The sequence below is a fragment of the Somniosus microcephalus genome, chromosome 25 (genome assembly GCF_052327205.1).
Source record: "Somniosus microcephalus isolate GS21.2 chromosome 25, FLI_Smic_1.0, whole genome shotgun sequence".
Lineage (NCBI taxonomy): Eukaryota > Metazoa > Chordata > Chondrichthyes > Squaliformes > Somniosidae > Somniosus > Somniosus microcephalus.
The window spans coordinates 39865500-39890502 of record NC_141011.1 but is presented as its reverse complement, the minus strand read 5'-3'; the positions used below and the strand labels follow the sequence as shown (position 1 = coordinate 39890502).

At 47.8% G+C, this 25003-nt stretch overlaps 1 protein-coding gene across 6 annotated transcripts in view; it reads right to left on the bottom strand.

Moving 5' to 3' along the window:
• Positions 1–25003, bottom strand: part of LOC147100723 (MORN repeat-containing protein 1-like) — a 166396-nt gene that overhangs the window by 121426 nt on the left and 19967 nt on the right. For 5 of the 6 annotated variants that reach the window (XR_015073540.1, XM_085967259.1, XM_085967258.1 and 2 more), the window contains exons 7-9: positions 10863–10959; positions 8979–9089; positions 1322–1445 (exon numbers count right to left, since the gene is read on the bottom strand). Coding sequence is in view for 5 of the 6 variants with exons in the window: in XM_085967259.1 (XP_085823385.1) it covers positions 1322–1445; positions 8979–9089; positions 10863–10959 (332 nt within the window). In the remaining variant the exon portion in view is untranslated. The remainder of the gene's footprint in view (positions 1–1321; positions 1446–8978; positions 9090–10862; positions 10960–25003) is intronic. The other variant, XM_085967261.1, reaches the window with a different exon arrangement.

The window sequence follows — 25003 nt, the reverse complement described above, 5'->3', positions numbered from 1 at the left end:
AAGAGTTTGATGTTTTAGTCACATCCAGTCCTGGGGCGAACCCCACTTTATGAATCCCTCCACACCAACATGGCAGCAACTCTGATACTGGGTTTGAAATCAGCTGAGTGGGAGAAAAAAACCAGCAGCCAGTTGTCTGCCCCCAATCACCTATTCATCACACAATGACTAACTTTCCACTGAGGTTATCCAGCTACTTTTGCGGCAGCTTCATCAAGAGCAAAAATAAATGAAGCTCTTTGGTCATCTATCAGGAGACCCACTGAAGCGAGCCAGGGGAGAAACCCCCTCTGATGTTCCCTCCTCACAGCGGGCTGATGTTGGTCTTAGGAACATAAGAATGGTACAGATGTGGAGAAGGGCACTGTGTGTCCATCTGGCTAGTCCCAGATTTCAAGAAATCCCACTCTATCTCCTATAAACCTCAGCCAGGCATCCCAATGCAGCCCGCCTGCCAAATTTAAATGAGGCCAGAGCCTCAAAATTGCGGGGTTAGCTTCGCCGCTGGGGCGGGCATCAATCAGTGCACTCCGCCGGCCGGTAAACCATAGGTTAAAATCGACCCCCAGTAAAAAATAACGCACAGGAGAATCTCAACTGCAATGTGTTGTACAGGGGGCATTTTATACCGCTTCCCTATTAGGAAAATAGCTAATTTTATCAGTAGCCATAGTACTTCAAAGTTACGGGCGCTCCTGATGGCTTGGTGGGTGAATGCGTTGAGTGGTACTGAGACATTCCCAAGTCCTGGTCTGTGCTGGGTTAACTAATCTCAATCAGGGCAGCAGTACCTGAGCTACAATTGGCCTCAGAGGCCCCGGGCAAAGGGAGGAAAGGAATTAGCCAAGGCTGCTGACCACCGTCCAGTGACACCAGCTGGGAAACAGCATATGTGTGTCAATGTTCCCTGTAAGCTGCGCTTTGTTCGGCGTGGCCAGTTTCTTTCAATGCACGGTCACTTTAAATTTCAGTGCATGTGTGGTATTTCCAATGTAAAAGCTTGTGAGCGGCCTGCACGGGTCCTTGCAGATTACTGTACGGCCGCGCACGCGGCAGCTTAGGGGGGAACATTGATGTTGTATATGTGTGCCCGTGTGCGCACGTGTTGAATAAGGGCCCAGATCAAGTGCAGTTGTGAGGCACTGCACAGTTGAATAGCATGCCAACACTTACTGTGCAGGTTCATATATGAGTGGCAACTTTGAACTGTACCTCAATGAGAATTGGTACCTTCAAAACAGATGGGGAAATCAGGGGATAAACACTGTATCAGAGGTAGAATGAAGCACTCCTGTATTATACCATCACCCAGAACACTTACAATGGTGTTTCAACGAGTGATTCTTCCAGATCATCCAGGAGCTCTAGGAAGGTGGCGCTGAGGTTTGGGGAGAGCGGAACATGCTTGACTCCTGCCCAGATCTGCAACACTCGCCCATTTTCAGCTAAAAGGAGACAAAAGTACATCACCATTGAAAGTATTGTCTTCCCCTTCAGTCTCTCTTCTGTATACAAGCCAATAACTGACCAGAGAGGCCTCAGCCTCACAGTTTATGACCGTGTGGGGTGCCCTGGCAACTTGGCTTTAATTGTTATATTTTTTGTCCCGTTTGAATTTCATTGGCGTGGGGGTTTGGATAGAGCTGTTGTCTCATTGCCGGATAAAGTCTAGATGAGAAAAGCAGGTTCTGTTAGTATCAGCAACTTGAGATAGCTGGGAGTTAATGGGAGACATGAATTTCAACCTGATACATGGCCCACAAGGCTCCATGCTATGCACTAAGTGGCCCACAAAGACAAAAGCTTTGGACACTTCTGGTTTATGAGGTCATCCAAACATCTGAATCACATTACAGGCACGGAGAGTATTACAAGGCCATTCAATATCTTCTTCCAAGAGGCAATGTCTGTATTCCAAAACAGATCACACACAGCGAGCCACATTTTTTTAATTTTGGAATTTAGAGCAACAAAAAAATGATAGTTTGCCCATCTCCCCTTTTGTTTTATATGCCCTACTTCCTGGCAAAGTGACCTGCTGTCTAACCTGTTCCAACACCTACTGGAAGACTCACTCTCTGATTTATCCTCTCTCAGGGCATTAATGCAAGCGGTTAAATATGTCCGATAAAAAAAGTTTTACTTATTTGTTAATTCCCGCCCCCCCCCGGGAGTGCTGACTTTTGCTGGGGTACCTTGTCCAAGTGGCAATTTTCATGAGTTTGGCAGCGAGCGTTGACAGGCTGCTGGGTTGTGGGAGGGCGGCATCACAGCCAAGCCCGATCCTGTCCTCAGCCCAACATGCAAACACACGTGTACTTCCCAGCGGGGGCCAGGAGTGGGAATTCTGACTGATTTTCACCTCCCTAGATCAGGGCCACTGAGTCCCAGTTGCAGCAACCCCTGCCACTGCCCCCAGCTGAGGTCAGCTAACTCAGCACAGACCCGCGATTGAACAAGGGGACCTACCCGTTCTGTCGGGCTCAGTAGCACACCGTATGGCGCATTTACCCAGCGAGCGATCGGTGGGGGGGGTGGTGGGGAGAGGGGAAGCTCCAACAAAAAAAAAACTTGAAAGTACAAGTGTGATACATTTATTAACCTGGCAACAAAAAGAAGAAATCCAGTATTTTTCTTATATATATTTTGGTTGACATAGCAACAAGAAAGCAATAAATTCTTTTGCACAGCTGGAATATAACATCTGTACACTAGCAAGATTCTTGTGGATTTTTCAGTTTGAAGCCATCAGTAGAGTGTTTCCAGGTATCTGTTGTCACAACAATAGTCTCGAGTTATTGCTGCTATTATATGGGCAACAGATGGGTGGGTCACCTGACCGTGAGCAGATTAACCAGGCATTTTATAACTTCCACAGTGAACGCTATAACATCAGAGAGCTGCACCTGCCAAAAGGAAACACGAGAGAATCTGGCCGCCTCGCTTCTTCCCAAAGATAGCTGTGAGGGGAATACAGCTCGATCCACTTCCAAACATTTTGGCAAAAGGAGATCACTGGAGGGAGATTTTACTGCACTCTTGAGTAACTCTCCTGGTTACCCAACTGAATGCTACAAAAACGTTTCGCCCAAGCTACCCAACCTGACTCAAAGCTGTTAACACATCATTGAAGCTGGAATGATGCCCAGCACCTGGAGGCAAGCCACGTTATAGCTTCGGCATTAAAAAAAATTCAAAAAAGGGTTTGTTAAATTCGATTCTTCGCACCTAATTTTCTCCCCTCCTCCTCCTGAAGGTGCTGAGTCTTGCTAGGCTACTACCACGTGGCCAACAACTGTGGTATCTCACCCATGTGGCCACCCCTTCGTGTGAGTCTAGATGGTGAGTCCGCAGAGAACACACAGATAAGCTGAGTCCTGTTCTCACCGAATGCCCTCACAGCATGGTTTCCAGCATTTGACAGTGATCAGGAAAGATCAGGTGGATTATTCCCCCCCTCCCCCCACACTTGTACCAGGGACACTGAGGCCAATTTACTGCTTCCACTGCTGCCCTGACTGATGGGGCCAATTTTTCAGGTCTAAGTCAGTTCTAAATGATTTAGAGCTGGTGCAAATCCCACCCAAAAGGTCAAATGCTAATAACACTCAATTCTCTAAAGTATGTTCATTTGCATAATTATTCATGGCACGTGCAGACTCGGATGGGTCTAGGGAGGACACTGGCAATAGAAGACGAAAATTGTAAGTTAACGTTAAAGGAATGGGAACAATTTACACTCGGAGCCAGTGCCAAATAACGAATCTCATCAATTCCTCTTATTTAGAGAAAAGGAGTTTAGGAGTGCCTGCTGTAGCCAATCAAGTCAACAGTGGAAGCAGCACGTGAATTCGCTTACTCGGTTTCTCCAAGCCTCAGGGAAAGCCTCTCATCATTCCACCCCACATAGCTTAACCAAGTTCAGCACGTGGGGAATATTTTTTGGAGACGCCAATCCCTAGCACAGCTTCATTACAAATGGTTTGTCCTGGTCTGTGTGCCACAGTTCTACACTGGGCATAGCCATAGGAGAAGCTAGAAGCATTAGTTTCTATATTACAAGTTGGGCAAGCAGAACGCCACAGTGAGCCTGCCTCTTTGGGTCCTACTTTATTTCTCTCTCTATAAACAAAGCAGACTATCATCGGCCCACAGGGAGATCTGTCTCTACAGGCCCCATTTGCAAGCTCTATCTCTAACAAGCTGGACAAGAGCCAGTCTATAGTAAGGGCTGTCTCTGCAGGCCCCGTTTATTGTCTCATCTCTATAATAAAGCTGAACAAGCACCAGTCTATAGCAGCCTGTCTGACAATCCCACATATGCTCTTTCTGCAATTTAAAAAAGTTTTTCTTCAAGTCTCACTCCTTATCTTCACACTTTCTTCCTAGGTTTTGTATTTTGCCTGATCTTTTACTTTCCCTCTTTTTGATATCTCTCTATTTTTCTCTTTCTTTTCATCCCTTTCAATGAATCATCAAATTATTCTTTGTTTTATTGTCTCACATTCCTGCTTTTCCTGGTTCTTTTTCTCATGCTCTCTCTCTTCAATTTTTGAGTCTGCTTTTTATTTTATTCTTATTTCTTCGCTGATGTGCCTCAATAAATCCGAGACTCAATGTTAACTGAACAAAGCAAGGCTTTTATTAACTTAGAAGGTAACACACAGTGGAGAAGTGTCTCCCATCCAGAGGTCGGCTGTACTGGATGTGAGACACGCTGGGCCTGCTTAAGTAGGGGCCAGGTATGGGCGGAGCCCTACACACAGTAAAATACAGGTGAGGAAATGGAACTGAGGTAAGGGAAATGAAACTGAAACTAAACCACAGTCACAGGCACAATCACACACAGAGAATACAGATGAGTGATGAATGGCATATTTCATCACATTTGCTACGATTTCTCTCCTTGCCTAGCTATCTGTTTCTCAGTCCTTACAACATGGCCACTCCGGTCTGACTATGCCAGCTCTAGGAACATAGGAACAGGAGTAGGCCACTGAACCCCTTGAGTCTGTTCTGCCATTCAATGAGATCATGGCTGATCTGTGACCGAAACCATGTATTGCGCACATTTTTGGTCTCCTTATTTAAGGAAGGATATACTTGCCTTAGAGGCGATGCAACAAAGGTTCACTAGATTGATTCCTGGGATGAGAGGGTTGTCCTATGAGGAGAGATTGGGCCGATACTCTCAGAAGTTTAGAAGAATGAGAGGTGATCTCATTGAAACATATAAGATTCTGAGGGGGATTGACAAGATCAATGTTGAGAGATTGTTTCCTCTGGCTGGAGAGTCTAGAACTAGAGGGCATAGTCTCAGGATAAGGGGTCGGCCTTTTAAGACTGAGATGAGAAAGAATTTCTTCACTCAGAGTTGCGAATCTTTGGAATTCTCTGCCTCAAAGTGCTGTGGATGTTCAGTCGTTGAGTATATTCAAGGCTGAGATAGATAGATTTTTGAACTCCAGAGGAATCAAGGGATATGGGGTAGGGCAAAGATCAGCCATGATCTTATTGAATGATCTTATTGAAAACTTCGATCAGCTCACCCCTTAACCTTCTAAATTCTAGGGAATACAACCCTAATTTGTGTAATCTCTCCTTGTAATTTAACCCTTGGAGTCCGGGTATCATTCTGGTAAACCTACGCTGCACTCCCTCCAAGGACAATATATCCTTCCTAAGGTGTGGTGCCCAGAACTGCTCACAGTACTCCAGGTGTGGTCTAACCAGGGTTTTGTATAGCTGCAGCATAACTTCTACCCCCTTGTATTCTAGTCCTCTAGATATAAAGACCAGCATTCCTTTAGCCTTTTTGATTATTTTCTGTACCGGTTCATGACATTTTAATGATCTATGTACCTGGACCCCCAAGTCTCTTTGGACCTCCACTGTTTTTAGCCTTTCACCATTTAGAAAGTCCCTGTTCTATCCTTTATAGGTCCAAAGTGGCTGACCTCACATTTGCCTACATTGAAATCCATTTGCCACAGTTTTACCCACTTAATCTATCGATATCCCTTTGTAATTTTATGCTTTCATCCACACTGCCTACAATGGCGCCTTTGTGTCATCGGCAAATTTGGATATATGGCTTTCTATGCCATCATCTAAGTCATTAATAAATACTGTGAATAGTTGAGGCCCCAACACAGATCCCTGCGGGACACCACTAGTCACATGCTGCCAATTAGAGTACCTGCCCATTATCCCTACTGCCTGTCTCCTGCCGATCAGCTAATTTCCTATCCAGGTTAGTAATTTGCCTTCAATACCATGGGCTTCTACCTTAGTTAATTGTCTTTTATGTGGGACTTTATCAAATGTCTTGTGGAAGTCCAGATAAATAACATCCATAGACATTTCCCTGTCCACTACTTTAGTCACCTCAAAAAATTCAATCAGGTTTGTCAGGCATGGCCTACCTTTCACAAATCCATGCTGGCTCTCTGAGCAACTGAAAATTTGAGGTGTTCAGTCACCCTATCCTTAATTATAGACTCTAGGGGACAAAAATTGGGTTGCGCCCCCTTTGTCCCCGCGCCCGAAATTTGATGGTAGCGCCCCGAGCAGGAGGCAGGGCGCTACTGGAAGCGCTCCCCCTCCAACTTGGGGCGCTCCCATTGTATATCACGGCACTACATGCAGCAGCGCCATGCGTGCAAGCACGTAGCACCACGGTACTACAGGCCTCCCTCCCCCCATTAAAGAGAAGGGGCCCAGTGCAGCGCACACCGGGGCCCTGCTGGACCACCGGGGAGCGAAGTGCCGGCAAGAGCCTGGCACTAAAGAAGAGTGCCGGGCTGCCCAATCGCGGCCGGCATCCCACGGGGGACGGCAGAGGGGGCAGCGACCAGCAAAAAAAAAAGGCCATCCGGCACCTCCCCCTTAATTATCGCCGTCCCAGCCACAGGTGCACACCCCTGTCCCTGTCGGACATAGCGTCCGGCGGTACATCAGGGGGCGCAACTGAAGTTTGTGGCTGGAACGCGAGCAGGGCGCTGACATCATCGCCGAAGGCACAGTGCCGCGGGGCGCTACCGGCTACCGCCGCCACTAACCTCCTGCTGAATTTTGCGGGAGGCATTAGTGGCGCCGTGCCCGGGCACTAGTTGCTTTGCGTCCCGTTAGCGCCCCCTATGGGAGGCGCAAAGCAACTGAATTTTGCCCCCTAGTAATTTCCCGACAACAGATGTTAGGTTAAGTGGTCTATAATTCCCTGGTGTCCCTCTCTCAGCCATTCTTAAATAGTGGAGTGACATACGCAATTTTCCAATCTAAAGGAACGGTTCTGGAATCGAGAGAACTCTGGAAGATCATAGTTAGGACATCTGCAATGTGCTCACTTACTTCCTTTAAAACCCTGGGATGGACACCATCTGGTCCTGGGGATTTGTCACTCTTTAGTGCCATTGCTTTCTTCGTTCATTTTCTAATATATTGGCTTTGGGTCAGTGCATTGATATAGCTGTTGTGTCTTATCAGCTTCATTGGTTCCTATTGTCCGACTTCAAAAATGCTTTGCACCTTCAACTTTCTTCCATTTCCCGTTCTGACATATGCTGTAGTACCTCACCCAGGTAGCCATTTCTCCATACGTGAGCCTAGACATTGATTGCCGGCATTCCACCATGGCGGTCATCATAGCTGGACTCGATCCTGTCCTCATTCAACACCCACGCACGTACCCTTTCCAGCAGGAGTCACTGGATCGTGATCCAGATCAGGCGCTCAGGTCTGTATGGCTTAGTTCAGTGCCAGGCAATGAGCCAACAGAGGAAGAAGCTATGTCTATTTACTCTGAACCAGTTCGTGCATCAGGGTATTAGTCCACCCAGTTCACCAGATTAATAGAAAATGGGCGTGATCACACTGCATTTACCCGTGAATTGAACACCACTCTGCATATTGTAAATAAGGCACTGGGCGCAGTAATACCAAGTCAGATCAGCATCAAGTCCTTCCAGGACTCTCAAAATAGCAAGCATTTGCAGGAAATGCTCACACAGCCTGACAGTTTGATCCTCCCAAAAATTAGTCTTTTTGTTGCCAGCCAGCTAGCCTGTCAGTTTGGGTTTGGTTTGGATCAGTTTTGCTAGTGGGAAACCGATGTTGCTACTGACAGGTCCTAGCCATTAGCAAATATTTGCTGTCTGTGAAATAAATTAAATTGGAGTCTTGCTCTTTCAGGTACCCTTTGTGCATTTAAAAGATGTGAAATTGGGTCATCTGCTGCAGGCTGCCGTGCATGACATCCAGCGATGCACAATCCAAAATAATGGGACACAGCGGCTGCTTTGTTCACACCTCCCAGCCTGAATCGTCTTTTACCAAAAAATGTATAATACCATTGCAACGTTGGTATCAGTTTACCAAATAATAATAAGCACTCTGTTTCTGAGGCCCATTATTAATTTGTGCTGAGAAATACTGCCTTTCCAGACAGCATGCTGCCTGCTGCTCCTGACCTGTACCTTACCCTGAGCAGTTATCTCTGGCCAGAGCTCGTTCTCGCCCTTTGTCCTCAGGGTGCCCACTCTGCTGGGGTTTGGTTCCACGGGTTCAGGCAGCCCTTTGGTACCTCACCCAAGTGGCCATTCTTCATGTGTGAACTCAGGTAGCGAGTGTCGGCAGTCTATTGAACCGGGGTTTGGGGGGGGGGGGGGGGGCGAGAGGGACGAGGTGCATCACGTCCAAGCCTAATCCTGTCCTCGCCCAGCATCTGCACATATGCCCGTTTACGACTGGCACCACTGCAAAGTGATCAGCAGCACGGAGGCCAAATGCAGCAGCACAACTGTTACCCCGACTGGGATTAGCTGACTGGGCGCCAACCAGGGAACAAAGCCGAGGCCTTCCAAGCCTGTAAGACTCGATTCCATGCCAGGTGGTGCATGTACTCACCAAGCTACTGGGGCAGTGGCAGCAAATCTTAAGTGGTGTTTTCCTGTGGTGTTTGGGATAATGATGGCCCTTACCTTCCATGACCTCTCCTTCATTACTTTGGAGTTGAACTTCAGTGGTAAATGGAGACCCCTGCACCACCTCCTGCATCTCCCCACCGAGGATCACCAGCTTAGTAGCTTCAGCTTTTCCCAAAAATAGAGAGATTCCATTATTTATAAGACGTTGTTAATCACACACTGTAAGACAAGCAACACCCAGATTTTACTTTGAAAACAACACAAAGGCTAATGTGTAACATGTGGTACTAGAGGTGGAGTGTCCAGATATTAGCCTGAGGATTGCGTGTTGGCAAAAATCATAACAGTGTCGCCTGCCACAGACAAATGAACTACTTCTGTTAGGAATGACGTGTTAGATTTCTTTCTGAATTCTTCAGTCAATGTGGACAAATGTAAGGTGTGGACACATAGGAAGAAAAATGGGTGTCAAAGAGCTAAGGATGAAGTTGAAAGAGCTGTGAGTTTTAATGGACTCAATGCTCCATATGATCAATCATTGCATGAGCAGCAATCAACAAAACAAAAAAAGAATGCTGAACCATAAAATCAGAAAGAGAGAGTACAAGCCAGAGGAATTCGTGTTCAAACACGACAGTCAACTGTAAAACCACACCTTGAGTACAGTGTCCAGTTCTGGTCACCGAGACACAAGGGAGATATTCAAAGAAAGAAACACCAGACTCTGGCATCAGAGGAGAAACATGGCCTTATCACTGGGTTCATCATAAATAAAATGATTTTCCCCAGGTGGTATTAATAGAATAATGGACTTCAGTTCATCTAGTTTGGGGAACTGGATGATTCAGTGGGTTAATACCTTGAGAGGCCCTAGTTTAAGCCCAGGCTGAGGAAATAAAAGCCTCCACTCTTTCCTGGCTGTAGATGTCCTATGTACAACTAGTCGGCAGCACCAACCCAATTTTTACTCTTTTTCGTGACACGTTTCCTCCCTTCTCCCTTTAAGGCACTGACTCTTGCTGGGGTACGGTTCCACATGCTGGGTAACCATAATTCATGTAGAACAATTGACAGTATGTGTTGGCAAGCTATTTCATCACCGGATGCATCACAGGCAAGTTTGATTGGGTGTTCACCCAATGGCCACATGTTGGCACTTCCAGCTGGGGTCAATGGTTAGTAATCGGGAGTGGGAACTCTGAATGATTTTCCCCTCCCTAACACAAATAATTAAGGAGAATCATCCCCTAGAATGTCTCGCAAACACTTGGTAGCCAATTCAAAGACTGACAGCAGGTTGCATGTGCACAACTGCTAGTCCAGGACAGTAAAGTACTGGTTATGCTCCTGAACTAGCAAACCAGAGGTCTCAAGTTCAAATCTCACTTTGGTAAGTCCCGAATTCAATAAATCTGGTCATTTGTTACTAATATCAGGGAAGGGAACCCGTTGCCTCGACACGCGACTCCAGTCCTGCACTACACAGTTGACTCTTACTACTCTCTGAAATGGCCTGGCAAGCCAACCAGTTCGAAGCAACCAAGGATGGGCAATAATTGTGGCCTTGCCAGTGTCAACCATGCTCTGAGGACAAATAACAAAAAAAAGGCCCATCAAGGGGAAATACACCTTAAAAAAAGAGGGAGTCTCACCATTAGCAAAACATAAATACAGCAGATTGGGGAGTTAACAAAAATCTTTTGTGCAGAAACATAAAATGGGGAAAAACAGGGCTGTCTAGGTCCAAACAGTGACTACAGGCAATATTAATAAAAGAAAAAAAATATACAAAGAGAATATGCCCTTTAAATTGTTATCCAGATCTAACCCTCTTAGTACCCTTCATCACTAAAACACACAGACAGGACGATTGTTAATCAATGACTGTGTTATCAGTGCGACATGTGCAACTGGTAATGCAGTCTGAAGGGTACGCACCGGCGGGACGACCATTGATCCACATTCCATCATAAACAACAGCGCTGCAGTGAATCATGCAGCCTTGTCCATTAAACAGGTCATTTCTCCACTGTCCCTGAAATGAGGGAAAAGGTTTCAACCACTGTTTTATTTTTTCCGTTAACAAATACAGAACCACCTCCACCCCCACTACAGAACCACACCCCCCACTACAGAACACCCCCACTATAGAACCACATCCCCACTACAGAACCACCCCCCCCACTACAGAACCACACCCCCCACTACAGAACCACACCCCTACAACTGAACCACACCCCCCACTACAGAACTACACCCACTACAGAACCACACCCCCACTACAAAATTACACCCCCCCACTACAGAACCACACCCCCCACTACAGAACCACACCCACTACAGAACCACACCCCCCACAGAACCACACCCCCCCACTATAGAACCACACCCCCCACTACAGAACCACACCCCACTACAGAACCATATGGCCATTATAATACCTTGCATCTCCTACAGTACCATAGGGCCACATTGTTGTAGCAGAGTAGAGAGAGTTTGGCTTTGCACCCAACAGCGCTATATCTAGTCTGGTAGTGTTTGCTGTTGGCACTGCCAAAACGTAAAGTGCTCCAATCCCAGTCCCTCATCTTGATGAGCACAAAATTCACAAAGTTATAAACAATCTCGTAAATGGCAGCAAGTTTAAAGCGATAATCAGAAACTCTGAGAAACTTCCTCCCAACTGCAAATAAGCGAGACAAGCGTGCAACAGGTCATACCTGTCCCTCCCATTATTGCCCCACTTCCTCTCCTGAGGGTACTGGCTCTTCCTGACGTACAGTTCCACGGGTACCAGCAGGCCTCCACCGCCTTGTTCAAGTTGGATCATTCTTCATATGTGAGCCGACACAGTGAGTGTTGGCAGGCTATTTGACTATGGGGGGCATCTCATTGCCAAGATTGTTATATTAGTGAGGACGACTTCGCCCCGCCAAATGTTTTTGACTGTCTCTTCAAGAATATGTAGGCACCCTTACTGCCCGCCCAGCATACACTATCTGCACATGGTAATGCTAAGACCCAGGGAGAGTCCCGAAACCACTGGATCAAATCAGCCTCTTTGATTTTTTTATTACCTTGTTGATTTATCCAGCTAGGCCGTTTACCAAAAATGAATGCGCTACACTGGTCAGGCTTCACCCTAACCTGGTCTGGCTGGTTGGCTTTGGATCTGATGCCCAGAGCTGAAAGAGTAGTGCTGAAACATACTGTGCCACCCTGCCACCCCTGTGCACAACAAAAGCATTGGTGGTTTCCAAAGCAACTCCGGTAATAAGTGATATGCAGCCGGCAGCTGTTTGTGTGTCTTTTAACGCATGCAGGATGTTTGTGTACAGTCACATGAGTCGGCCTGTAAATAACACCAGCCTGATTCTCGGAGGTATTCCTGAGAAAGGGTCCAGGGAGATGAAACGAACGCGCTCCTTTAGAGAGACCGGAATGCACAGGGAACACATTCCCATCAACTTACTTCCCTAAAATTTCACAGGTGAGAGGACCTATAAGAATCCCCACCTGTTCCGTGCAGTAAACAGCCACAGCTGACTGAGCAGGTGTGGACGAGAGCAAGGCCTCCTCTGGGAGAGATGGCAATATACAGGCAGCCAACAAACCCTCCGTATTCCAAACATTTGGAATAACCATAGTGAAATATCTGCTTTGGAATCCTAGCCAAAACCAGACAGATGCTAAATAGACCTACGTAAGAACATAAGAAATAGGAGCACGAGAAGGCCATATGACCCCTTGAGCCTGCTCCACCATTCAATGAGATCGTGGCTGATCTTCTACCTCAACATCACTTTCCCGCCCTATCCCCATATCCCTTGATTTCCTTAGTGCCCAAAAATCTATCAATCACAGCCTTGAATATACTCAACAACTGAGCATCCACAGCCCTCTGGGATAGAGAATTCCAAAGGGGTAGATTTTACCGAACCTGTCGGGAAGAAGGCAGGACTTCCCCTTTCGGGTTTTTGACCCGCCTACTTCGATGTCCGGCCAATCCGCGCGATTTTCCCTTGATTGACCTTGTTGAGCCCGCCCAGCGGGCTCAGCAGGCCAATTAAGGGCCACCCGGCAACAAGTGACGCCACAGACTAAAATTTCATCTGTCAAGAGTTTTTGACAGATGAAATATCAGTGTTTTACAGCTGTTTGAAGCTGTCAAACACTGACAGTCTGAGTTCTGACATGAGTCATTCTGCACAGACTCAGTTAGAACTCTTACCGGCACTCAAAGCTGAAGGCTGTCACTTTTGACAGATCGCAGCCGTTCAGCTTTCAGTTCTGGCTGAGTGATGGGCTCCCGACGGCTACAGGAAGAAAGGCTGTAAAGGTAAGTACGGGTAAGTAAAAGTTCTTTACACACTTTAGACACACTAAACACACTTACCTTTACACTCATGCACCCATCACTCGCCTGAGCACCAACATCGCGATCCCTCCAACTCCTTCAACCCGACGGCCCGCCTGCTCTAACCTGCCGTGGTTTGGAGCCGTCAGGAAACCCACACGAAACCCCTCAAAATAGGGATTATGCTAAAAACTGCCTGTTAACTACCTGTTAACAGGCAGTTAATTGGCACTAATCCCCTTCCCGCCTGGTTTCGGCGGATCCCAGTGTGGGGCGGGTACCCGCCGTCCCCGACACTTACGTGGGGCGGGATGGTGTCGGGGCCCCCAAATTCTGGATTTTCAGCCCCCACACGCCTGAAACCCCGCCCGACGGCTGGGGGGGAAATCGGGGCCTAAGATTCACAACCCTCTGAATGAAGAAATGCCTCATCTCAGTCCTAAATGGCCGACCCCTTATCCTGAGACTATGACCCCTATTTCTAGACTGTCCAGCCAGAGGAAAGAGTCTCTCAGCATCTACCCTGTCAAGCCCTCTAAGAATTTTATACATTTCAATGAGATCACCTCTCATTCTTCTAAACTCCAGAGAATATAGGCACATTCTACTCAATCTTTCCTCGTAGGCAACCCTCTCATCCCAGGAATCAATCTAGTGAACCTCCATTGCAATCCCTCTAAGGCAAGTAGATCCTTCCTTAGGTAAGGAGACCAAAACAGTACTCTAGGTGTTGTCTCACCAAAGCCCTACATAATTGCAGCAAGATTTCCTTACTCTTATACTCCAACCCCCTTGCAGTAAAGGTTAATATACCATTTGCCTTCCTAACTGCTTGCTGTACCTGCATGCTAACGTTCTGTGATTCGTGTACAAGGGCACCCAAATCCTTCTGAATACCAACATTTACTGGTCTCTCACTTTTTAAAAAATATTCTGCTTTTCTACTCTTCCTACCAAAGTAGATCATTTCACATTTCCACACATTATACTCCATCTGCCATGTTCCTGCCCACTCACTTAACCAGTCTATACCCTTTTGCAGCCTCTTTGTGTCCTCCTCACAGCTTACTTTCCCACCTAGCTTTGTATCGTCAACAAACTTACACTCAGTCCCCTCATCCAAATCATTAATATAGATTGTAAATAGCCGAGGCCCAAGCACTGATCCTTGCGGTACCCCAGTAGTTACAACCTGTCAACTCGAAAGTGACCTGTTTATTCCTACTCTCTGTTTTCGGTCCGTTAACCAATCCTCAATCCAAGCTAATATATTACCCCCAAGAGGGACTGTACGTCCTGGTGAATTCGTTTTCTGGCCCTAAACCGTCCCTTTTAGACTCTGTGCGTACAGTTCCTCTACACCTCTGTCCCTCACCAGGATGTACAGATCATCTTGGGGCTAATATATTAGCTTGTATGAGGATTGGTTAACGAGTCTGGAACTATAAGGGGGATATATTGTGTCAGTATTCACCAATCCATTGGGCAGAGTGAATTAGGGCTGCAGTGGTAATATTCTTTTCGCTGTCTGAAATGATTTGATGTGATTCAAATGCTCTGATCCAACCATACAGCGCAGTCAAACTCACAGGTGCAGTCTGAATACAACACATCCAATTTCCTCCCCTCCTTTCCTTGACTCATATTGGCATACAGTTCCACAAGCATGGGTTACCCTCCAATACCTTGCCCAAATGACCATGTAAACAGGTTATTCAACCTTAGGGGGCCCAAAGAGAAGCTCAATCTTATTCCCTCACCTGAGAGACCTTGAGTCATCAGGAGCAGGAAGTCGGGTTAATTTTCCCCTCCCTAGCCCAGGGATACTGAGTCAACTTGTACCTTTCGCCACCCTGGTTGAGATGCAGCCTGGGTATCGAACCTTTCTGGTCTGTGTAGCTTCGTGACACACTGGTCAGTGCACTTAGAAACTGAGCCACTAGTGGCAGCAACATTCGAATATTTTCTCCATTCTCAACCTTTTGTGTATAACAGAATGCCCTTGTGTCCATTGAACAGGACACAGAGGAAAGCAAATGAACTCCCTGGAATATTTTCAATAAAACACATGCAAGGAAACAGATGGCCGAGAGGGAATTATAAGAGAGGAATCCACTCCAGAATTTTAGAAGAATGAAGAGGAAAGTGAGAAGAATGTTTTCCCCCACACAGATGGCTATTAGAACATGGAAAACTTTACTACAAGGGGCTGTTGAGATAGAGATTACAACATTATTTAAAAGGGAACTGGATAGGCATTTAAAAAGAAAGAATATAAAAAGCATAGAGGGAAAGGGTAGGGAAATGGGATTAGGATTAGAGTAGGTAGCTCCCGTTGAAGAGCTAGTACAGGTTCAGGTGCAATGGGCCGAATGGTCCTTCTCTATGATTCTATCATGTCTCAAATTTGAATAGTAAAGCGCCAATTAATGGATCAATTAAATGGTATGCTTGTCTTAATGTCTTGTAATTCAAGGGCAAACTAAAAAGAGTCAAAGTTAGGGGTGGCAGTGCGAGGGAATGGGAAACTTTTCCACTTTTTGAACCCAGGGTTAGCAATGAGAATTCCCAGGTTGGACACAGCAGAGGTTAGACGCAGAATAAAGTTCCCAGTGCACTGCCTTACTTACATATCTAACCTCAGTCTTAGAAGAGTATTCCTCACTTAACCAGTGTAACATTTCCAGCCATTCTTATGACCTCCTCTTCATGGGATTATCAAATGAGTTTCTGTGTGGTTCCTGGCCAATGAGGAACTGGGAGTGACCATGCAGTTTTTTCATGTAGGACTCCCACAGGTTGCACAGAGAGCACACTCTCGTCCCATTGGTCTGAGTCTGAAGGCAGAGTGCTAACTCACTGCACCATCACTTTGGGAATGTTTAATTTTGAAAGTTTATTTTTTCTTCCAATTTTCTCCCCTTCCCTCACTCAGGTAGGAACAAAACAAGTTTATTTAAAAATTCACATTCTCCACTTTGTGCCAGGCCACTTATTTCCTCATCCAGTGGCCCTCTGCCTGTGTGAGCTTTGACAGGCTATCTGAATGTGGAGGACATCACAGCTAAGCCTGATCCTGACCTCGTCCGGCATTCATCCACCCGCGCTTCCAGTTGGGGAGGGTGGGGGTGGTTGAAGAACAGGAACTCGGGCCGACCTTACTTGGAATTACATAGATTGTACAGCACAGAAACAGGCCATTTGACCCATCTGGTCCATGCCAGTGTTTATGCTCCACACCAGCCTCCTCCCACCCTACAATAGTGCGCTAACGCACGAGATTGCCCAGTTCCCTTTCTGTGCTTATTTTAGCTCACTGTCTGTCTGAGTCCAGCTCAAGAGTGATCGGCTGATGGGATGAATGTCTCCTCTCTCAGCCAGTTCTAAGGTTCTTAAGTGAACTGAGTTTCAGGCTCTCAACTGATATACTGCCCATAATTTGGTACTAAATTGGCAATCTCCCTCAGGGAGCTGTCAAAGGTGGTAAGGTGTGGGGAAGGGAAATGTCACACTGGTACAGTAGGGCTGTCCTTCTAAGGCTGGGATCGAGGCATGTGAATAGGGTAGAGTAGACCTTGCCTCTTCCTAACCCAGGGATGTTCACAAAAGAAAGAAAAGACTTAAATTTCTATAGCGCCTTTCACGACCTCAGGATGTCCCAAAGTGCTTTACAGCCAATGAAGTACTTCTGAAGTGTGGTCACTGTTGTAATGTAGGACATGTGGCAGTTACAGAAGCCTGGTGCCTGAGCACACAGCAAGCTCCCACAAACCGCAATGTGATAATGACCAGATAATGTTTTTGTTATGTTGGTTGAGGGATAAATATTAGCCAGGACACCGGGGATAACCCCCCTGGTCATCTTCGAAATAGTGCCACCTAAGTGGGCAGATGGGGCCGCGGTTTAACGTCTCATCTGAAAGACGACACCTCCGACAGTGCAGCACTCCCTCAATACTGCACTGGAGTGTCAGCCTAGATTTTTGTGTTCAAGTCTCTGGAGTGGGACTTGAACCCACAACCTTCTGACTCAGGTGAGAGTGCCACTGACTCAGGCCAGCTGCTAGTGCTGCCCGACTGAAATCAGCTAGTGAAAAACTGAAATTTACGGCAATAAGCAGCTTCATCGAAGTTTTGAAAGAAAGAACTTGCATTTATATGGCACTTTATCACATCCTCAGGACATCCCAAAGCGCTTACATCCAACGACTTATATTGAGTGCGACCAACCAAGGCAAGCTTACACACCAATGGCTCATATCCTTTATCTGCCCTGAGCCTGTTGATCCCAGGAGAGCTTGAATGGGCCTCACCACTCAAGTGTTATGGAGGTGGGTGTGTGGGGGTTGGGGGGCAGGGAAGAATTAAGCAAGGAATTTTTGGCTTGCCAGCCAGTTTAAAATATTAAAACCATCACCCTCGCTGCTATCTCCCCTTGCTGGGAATGACAGCAACATTTTCACAGAAGAGGATATGACAGAAGATTTACGCCAATCCCCATCACTCTGACCTTCAGAGGGAGGTGCGAAGGAAGAAGAAACTGCGGCTAAAAACCTGAAGGCCAGCTCTCAGCATAAATTTGCATTACATTCACATATTTGTCATAGTGCAGCCAAGAGTTTCTAAATGATTAAGTGCTGTTTGCACTAGTCTTCGGCAACCAACACGCAGAGACGTATTTGCAGCAAATCCAAACATTCATTCTTACAGGCGGATAGCAATTCCCCATGCAAAACTCCACAGCCCCAGCCGCGAGTACTCAGCGATGATTCATTACCCAGTCGCCGGATTATTACAGAATTGTTTTGTTAAGTGCTTTGCATTTTCCAAAGTCCCACTGTCAGCACTATAGACAAGCAAAGCATCTTAAAGTAGGGAGCTTTAAAACAAGGACAGAGTTGAGATTCTCTTGTTTCTTTGCTCAGTTGGGTCTATTTCTGCTGATTTGTTTGAATTTTTTTTGTTTGGTGATGATGAGTGACAAAACTATCGAGGGTTCGGGCTGGGAGGAGTTGCTGCGCATTACAGTGCGAAGGAGCTGAAAGTCACATACACAGTCGAAGTGACAGCCACTGAAGCACACGGTCTAATTGACTTCGTCCCACTTATGTTGGTTCAGCTCTCTTGCATTGTCAGGCTCAGTAACTCCTCCAAGTCTGTTCCTTAATGCACTCAGCCGTTACACAACTTTGTGGGTGCCGCTATTCATTGCTCACTCCTCGTTACCATGGTGATATTTTTTCTGCTGCTAGCCCACAAATGATCTCCTTCACTACTGGCCGTGGTGGGATTTGAACTCACGGCCTCTGGGTTGCTAGGCCAGTACCATAGGCACCAGGCTACTGTAACTGCATGCTAATGGGGAAACTCCTTTTATGAGGAGTCAAGTGATAAAAACGATATTCCATAGAACAAGCTTGGTTTATTGTTGGGATTAAGTCTGTTTATAATCAGTATCTTTTGCTTTTCCCATCATAGGTTGAGATTTTTTGGGTTATGCCAATCTTAAGATCACAACGTAATTCACGTGAAGTTAAGAAAAAAACAACTTGCATTTATATAGCGCCTTTAACGTAGTAAAATATCACAAGACGTTTCACAGGAACGTTATCAGACAAAATCTGAAACCGTGCCTGATAGAGAGATATTGGGACAGGTGGCCAAAAGGAGGATCTTAAACTAGGAGAGGTAGAGAGGGGGAGAGAGGGAGAGAGGAGGAGAGGGAGCGATGAGGAGAGGGAGCGATGAGGAGAGGGAGCGATGAGGAGAGGGAGCGATGAGGAGAGGGAGCGATGAGGAGAGGGAGCGATGAGGAGAGGGAGCGATGAGGAGAGGGAGAGATGAGGAGAGGGAGAGATGAGGAGAGGGAGAGATGAGGAGAGGGAGCGATGAGGAGAGGGAGCGATGAGGAGAGGGAGCGATGAGGAGAGGGAGCGATGAGGAGAGGGAGCGATGAGGAGAGGGAGCGATGAGGAGAGGGGGAGATGAGGAGAGGGAGAGATGAGGAGAGGGGGAGATGAGGAGAGGGGGAGATGAGGAGAGGGAGAGATGAGGAGAGGGAGAGATGAGGAGAGGGAGAGATGAGGAGAGGGAGAGATGAGGAGAGGGAGAGATGAGGAGAGGGAGAGATGAGGAGAGGGAGAGATGAGGAGAGGGAGAGATGAGGAGAGGGAGAGATGAGGGGAGGGAGAGATGAGGGGAGGGAGAGATGAGGGGAGGGAGAGATGAGGGGAGGGAGAGATGAGGAGAGGGAGAGATGAGGAGAGGGAGAGATGAGGAGAGGGAGAGATGAGGGGAGGGAGAGATGAGGGGAGGGAGAGATGAGGAGAGGGAGCGATGAGGAGAGGGAGAGATGAGGAGAGGGAGAGATGAGGAGAGGGAGAGATGAGGAGAGGGAGCGATGAGGAGAGGGAGCGATGAGGAGAGGGGGAGATGAGGAGAGGGGGAGATGAGGAGAGGGGGAGATGAGGAGAGGGAGAGATGAGGAGAGGGGGAGATGAGGAGAGGGAGAGATGAGGAGAGGGGAGATGAGGAGAGGGAGAGATGAGGAGAGGGAGAGATGAGGAGAGGGAGAGATGAGGAGAGGGAGAGATGAGGAGAGGGGAGATGAGGAGAGGGGGAGATGAGGAGGGGGGGAGAGGGGGAGATGGGGAGAGGGGGAGATGAGGAGAGGGGGAGATAAGGAGAGGGGGAGATGAGGAGAGGGGGAGATGAGGAGAGGGGGAGATGAGGAGCGGGGGAGATGAGAAGAGGGGGAGATGAGGAGAGGGGGAGATGAGGAGAGGGGGAGATGAGGAGAGGGGGAGATGAGGGGAGGGAGAGATGAGGAGAGGGAGAGATGAGGAGAGGGAGAGATGAGGAGAGGGAGAGATGAGGAGAGGGAGAGATGAGGAGAGGGAGCGATGAGGAGAGGGAGCGATGAGGAGAGGGAGCGATGAGGAGAGGGAGCGATGAGGAGAGGGAGCGATGAGGAGAGGGGGAGATGAGGAGAGGGGGAGATGAGGAGAGGGAGAGATGAGGAGAGGGAGAGATGAGGAGAGGGGAGATGAGGAGAGGGAGAGATGAGGAGAGGGAGAGATGAGGAGAGGGAGAGATGAGGAGAGGGAGAGATGAGGAGAGGGGAGATGAGGAGAGGGGGAGATGAGGAGAGGGGGAGATGAGGAGAGGGGGAGATGAGGAGAGGGGGAGATGAGGAGGGGGGGAGAGGGGGAGATGAGGAGAGGGGGAGATGAGGAGATGAGGAGAGGGGGAGATGAGGAGCGGGGGAGATGAGGAGAGGGGGAGATGAGGAGAGGGGGAGATGAGGAGAGGGGGGGGATGAGGAGAGGGAGAGATGAGGAGAGGGGGAGATGAGGAGAGGGAGAGATGGGGAGAGGGAGAGATGAGGAGATGAGGAGAGGGGGAGATGAGGAGAGGGGGAGATGAGGAGAGGGGGAGAGGTTTAGGGAGGGAATTTCAGAGCTTAGGGCCTAGGCGTTCAAAGGCACGGCCGAAAATGGTGGGGAGAAGAAAATCAGGAAGGTGCTGGGCGGGGGGAGGTGGGCGCTGGGCGGGGGGAGGTGGGCGCGGGGCGGGGGGAGGTGGGTGCTGGGCGGGGGGAGGTGGGTGCTGGGCGGGGGGAGGTGGGTGTTAGATCCGTGTGTTAATGGAGACACGGAATGCAGGAGTTGATTTAACAAGTGTTTACTGAACAAAGTCTGGAGGTGAACTAACAACACAAGACGCTACACAGGCTTATATACCCGAGTGGTCACTACTGGTACTACAGTATACAGGGGCTTCAAAAACATAGTTCCTCTTAAAGGTACATACACTACAATTCCTCCCCTTTTAGATAAATAGTACATAACATTTTAAGTAATCATTAAATTACATTTTTACAATAACAATAATATACACATTTGCTGAAGTTAATCAATTACAAATTCAGTCTCTCTGGAGGCTTCCTGACTTGGTCCGGATAACGCCTCGGTGGTGTAGTAGGTTCTTTTGGCAAGGTCGATTCGGCTTCAATGCCAGTGTCGGGTTCATCTGGTTCCAGTATCACCGGATCGGAGGTAGATACTATGTGTATCTCTGCTTCATCACTAGGCGTATAGAGTTGTGGTGTAGGTTGTCCTTTTTCGGATGACTCTATGATCTGGTCAGCATGGCACCTTATTATGCTTTCTCCAATGTCCACGGTATACATCAGCGGTCCTAGTCGTGTGCAAATAGTTCCAGGCTGCCATTTCTCGGTACGGTAGTCCCGGGCCAAAACTGGTTGACCTATCTGGAAGGTTCTAGTTGGCCTTTCATTCATGCTTTGAAATTGCCGGTTCTCTACGTCCCTTCTGACGTTTGGCTTGACCAAATCCAGCCGGCATCTTAGTCTTCTATTGAAAAACATCATGGCGGGGGTTTGGTTTGTAACCACGTGTTGCATTCCTGTACGCAAACAAGAAGTTATCTACCTTATGTTGTAGATTTATGTCTTCATTACCCATGGCCTTTATGGCCTTCTTGAAGGTCTGGACAAACCTTTCAGCCAATCCATTGGTGGCGGGATGGTATGGGGCGGACGTGTAGTGCTTAACCCCATTGTTTTTTAAGAACTTCCTGAATTCTTCGGCTACAAATTGCGGTCCATTATCAGAACAGATCTGTTCAGGCAGCCCATTCCCGGTGAATATGGTCCTTAATACTGTGATGGTTTTTCAGTGGTGGTGGAGGACATCTTTATTACCTCCGGCCACTTGGAGTGTGCATCCACCGCGATTAAGAACATTGAGTCGATAAATGGACCAGCAAAGTCGATATGTACCCTTTGCCATGGAGATGAGGGCCACTCCCATGGATGTAGAGGGGCTTGTGGTGGGGCGTTTTGGACCTTCTGGCATCCTAGACAGCTCTTGGTCATTTCTTCGATGTCTCCATTGATACCTGGCCACCACACAAACGCTCTGGCTAAGTTCTTCATTTTCACTCCACCCAGATGCCCCTCGTGAAGCTCCTTTAGCACTCTATCCTTGAGTTTGGGTGGAATCACCACTCTGGATCCACACATTCAGGGTTCCTAGTTCCTGTTGAAACACTTCTTTGGCGTTAGCCAAGATTTCTTTTAATCGTCCAGGTATGACGTCATCATCGTTTTTTTTCTTACTGGTCACCGTCAGTGCCTGAATGGAGTGCCAGTCTAAACGTATCTTTCTGATCCATTCACGTCCCAACAACGGTGGACCACCATCTTGCAGAACGTATAAATACAACTTCTGTATTTCCTTGCCGTTGTATACAACAGGCACCCTTATTTTCCCTCTGGGGTATACTTTCTGCCCCGTATATGTCTTCAAGACAATGGATGTGTCTTTCAAAGGTATATGCGGAAATAGCCGCTCGTAATCCCATCGACTTATGACGGTCAGAGCTGATCCTGTATCTAGCTCCATTTTGACTGGGGACCCCGCTATCATGAGGGTAACCCAAATGGTCTGGTAATCTTCTTTGGCGATTACATTATGTAATTTGAGACAGCTTAGTCTCTTGTTTCCGGAGTCGCTATCGCTCTTCTGGTCTTCGGAGCTACTGTCCGTCATCATTTGTACCTTTCTGTACTTTTCCTTATTGACCTTCTTACTGTCAGTGGATTTCTTTCCCGATCTGCATACACGTGCAATGTGTCCCATCTTTCCGCATTGCCTGCATGTTTTGTCCTTGAACCAGCAGTCCTTCTGGTCATGGGTGGATCTGCCGCAGCGATAACATCTCTCGAAACCCTGTGTCATTTCATGGGCGCCGAAGTCCTGTGGCTTTTGCTGTATCTCTGCAGCTCCTCTTGCTGCTGCTTCATATGATACAGCCATACTGAAAGCCTTGTCCAGTGTCAAATCTTTCTCAGAAAGTAGTCTTTTCTGTGTTCCTTCGCTTAGGAGACCGCAGACGAATTTGTCTCGTAGAGAATCTGCCAGTCCTGCCCTGAATTGGCAGTGCTTTGACAGCTTTCGTAATTCGGTGAGGTAATCAGTGTTACTTTCATTCTTGTGCTGATACCTCCTGAAGAATTTGAATCGTTCCGCTATCAGCAGCGGTGTTGGGTTTAAGTGCTCCTGTAAGGTATCAACAATCTCATTAAAATTCTTGTCCATCGGTTTGGCTGGAGTGATCAAGTTTCGTAACAGCCCGTATGTCCTTGCGCCCATCAGATTTAGAAGTACCGATGCCTTTTTATCATCCGCTACTTCATTCGCCTTGCAATATACCTCCACTCTTTCCACATATGTGGTCCAATCTTCTATATCACTATCGAAAGCAGTAATATTGCCAGTCTTCGGCATCTTGAAAATCTAAAATGGCGCTTCCCGCGCTTTTCTTTCTTCCCCGCCGAGTTAAGATGGCGCCTCCCGCGCTTTCCCGCCGCTGCCGCCAACGCTGTTCTCCGCGGTTCCCGTTGCGACCTGCAGTTTTTCGCGGTATTTCTATATTTTTTTTTATAGCACTTCAATAGTTTCTCCGTTACTTGGAGAACCGTTCCCGTCGTGGAGCGGACCCTCTGGGACTTTCCCCTCCCTCTGCTCGGTCTGAACGCCGACCTGCTTCACAGCACCGGCCGCGCCCTGAGTGCTCCACCCTCTCTCTCTTTGCTTCTGCTTCCCGACTCGCTGCCCGGCCCTGTTGCAGAGCCACCCGATCGAGCTCTAGCCCGCCGCAGCCCAGGAAGGATCAGTGCACTACCTGCCACCAGCCCATTTAGCTGGGGGAAACCACAGACTGGAGACCAAGCCTGGCCCTCGTTTTCGAGTTTCTTCAAGTTACTTTTTTTTCTCTTGCTTCTGGCTTCGACCTTCGTCTGAGGAATCGATCCCCTTGAGGTGCTGCCGAATTGCAGGTAAGTTCGTTTCTAACTCGTCGCCACTGTTAGATCCGTGTGTTAATGGAGACACGGAATGCAGGAGTTGATTTAACAAGTGTTTACTGAACCAAGTCTGGCGGTGAACTAACAACACAAGACGCTACACAGGCTTATATACCCGAGTGGTCACTACTGGTACTACAGTATACAGGGGCTTCAAAAACATAGTTCCTCTTAAAGGTACATACACTACAGTGGGTGCTGGGCGGGGGGAGGTGGGTGCTGGGCGGGGGGAGGTGGGTGCTGGGCGGGGGGAGGTGGGCGCTGGGCGGGGGGGAGGTGGGCGCTGGGCGGGGGGAGGTGGGCGCTGGGCGGGGGGAGGTGGAGTAACAGCGTGAAGTTGATGGCCTCAATAGCCTTTTCTCCTCCTCGACCTTTTCTTATGATCATATGGCAGTGACTCGAGACATAGAGAATTACAGACCGCAGACAGTCCTACTCTCAGCTAAAGGGAAAATAGACAGTTTTCTATCTCTTTATTCAAGAAGGCAGAAGGCACTTCATGCCGAGCATGACGAGGAGCTAGGGAGGAGACTGAAGGCATGGTCGAAGGCTTTTGAAAATGTGGGAGAGACAGTAAAGGACAGGGGATAAGGGAAGAGAGTTCCAGAGAGTAGGGCCCAGCGAGCTGAAGAGTCTGCTACCAATAGTGTAATGGAGAGACGGCATGGAGAGGATGTACAGGAGGCCCATATCAGGATAGCAGAGAAGGAGGAATTGTTCAACAAAGGTTGGAGTCTATTACCCTTTACTCCTCACATTGTGACCTTTGGCAGGTTTCAGTTCATCAGGATTCCAGGAGCTCAGAATATTCAAAGATAAAAAATTTGTAAC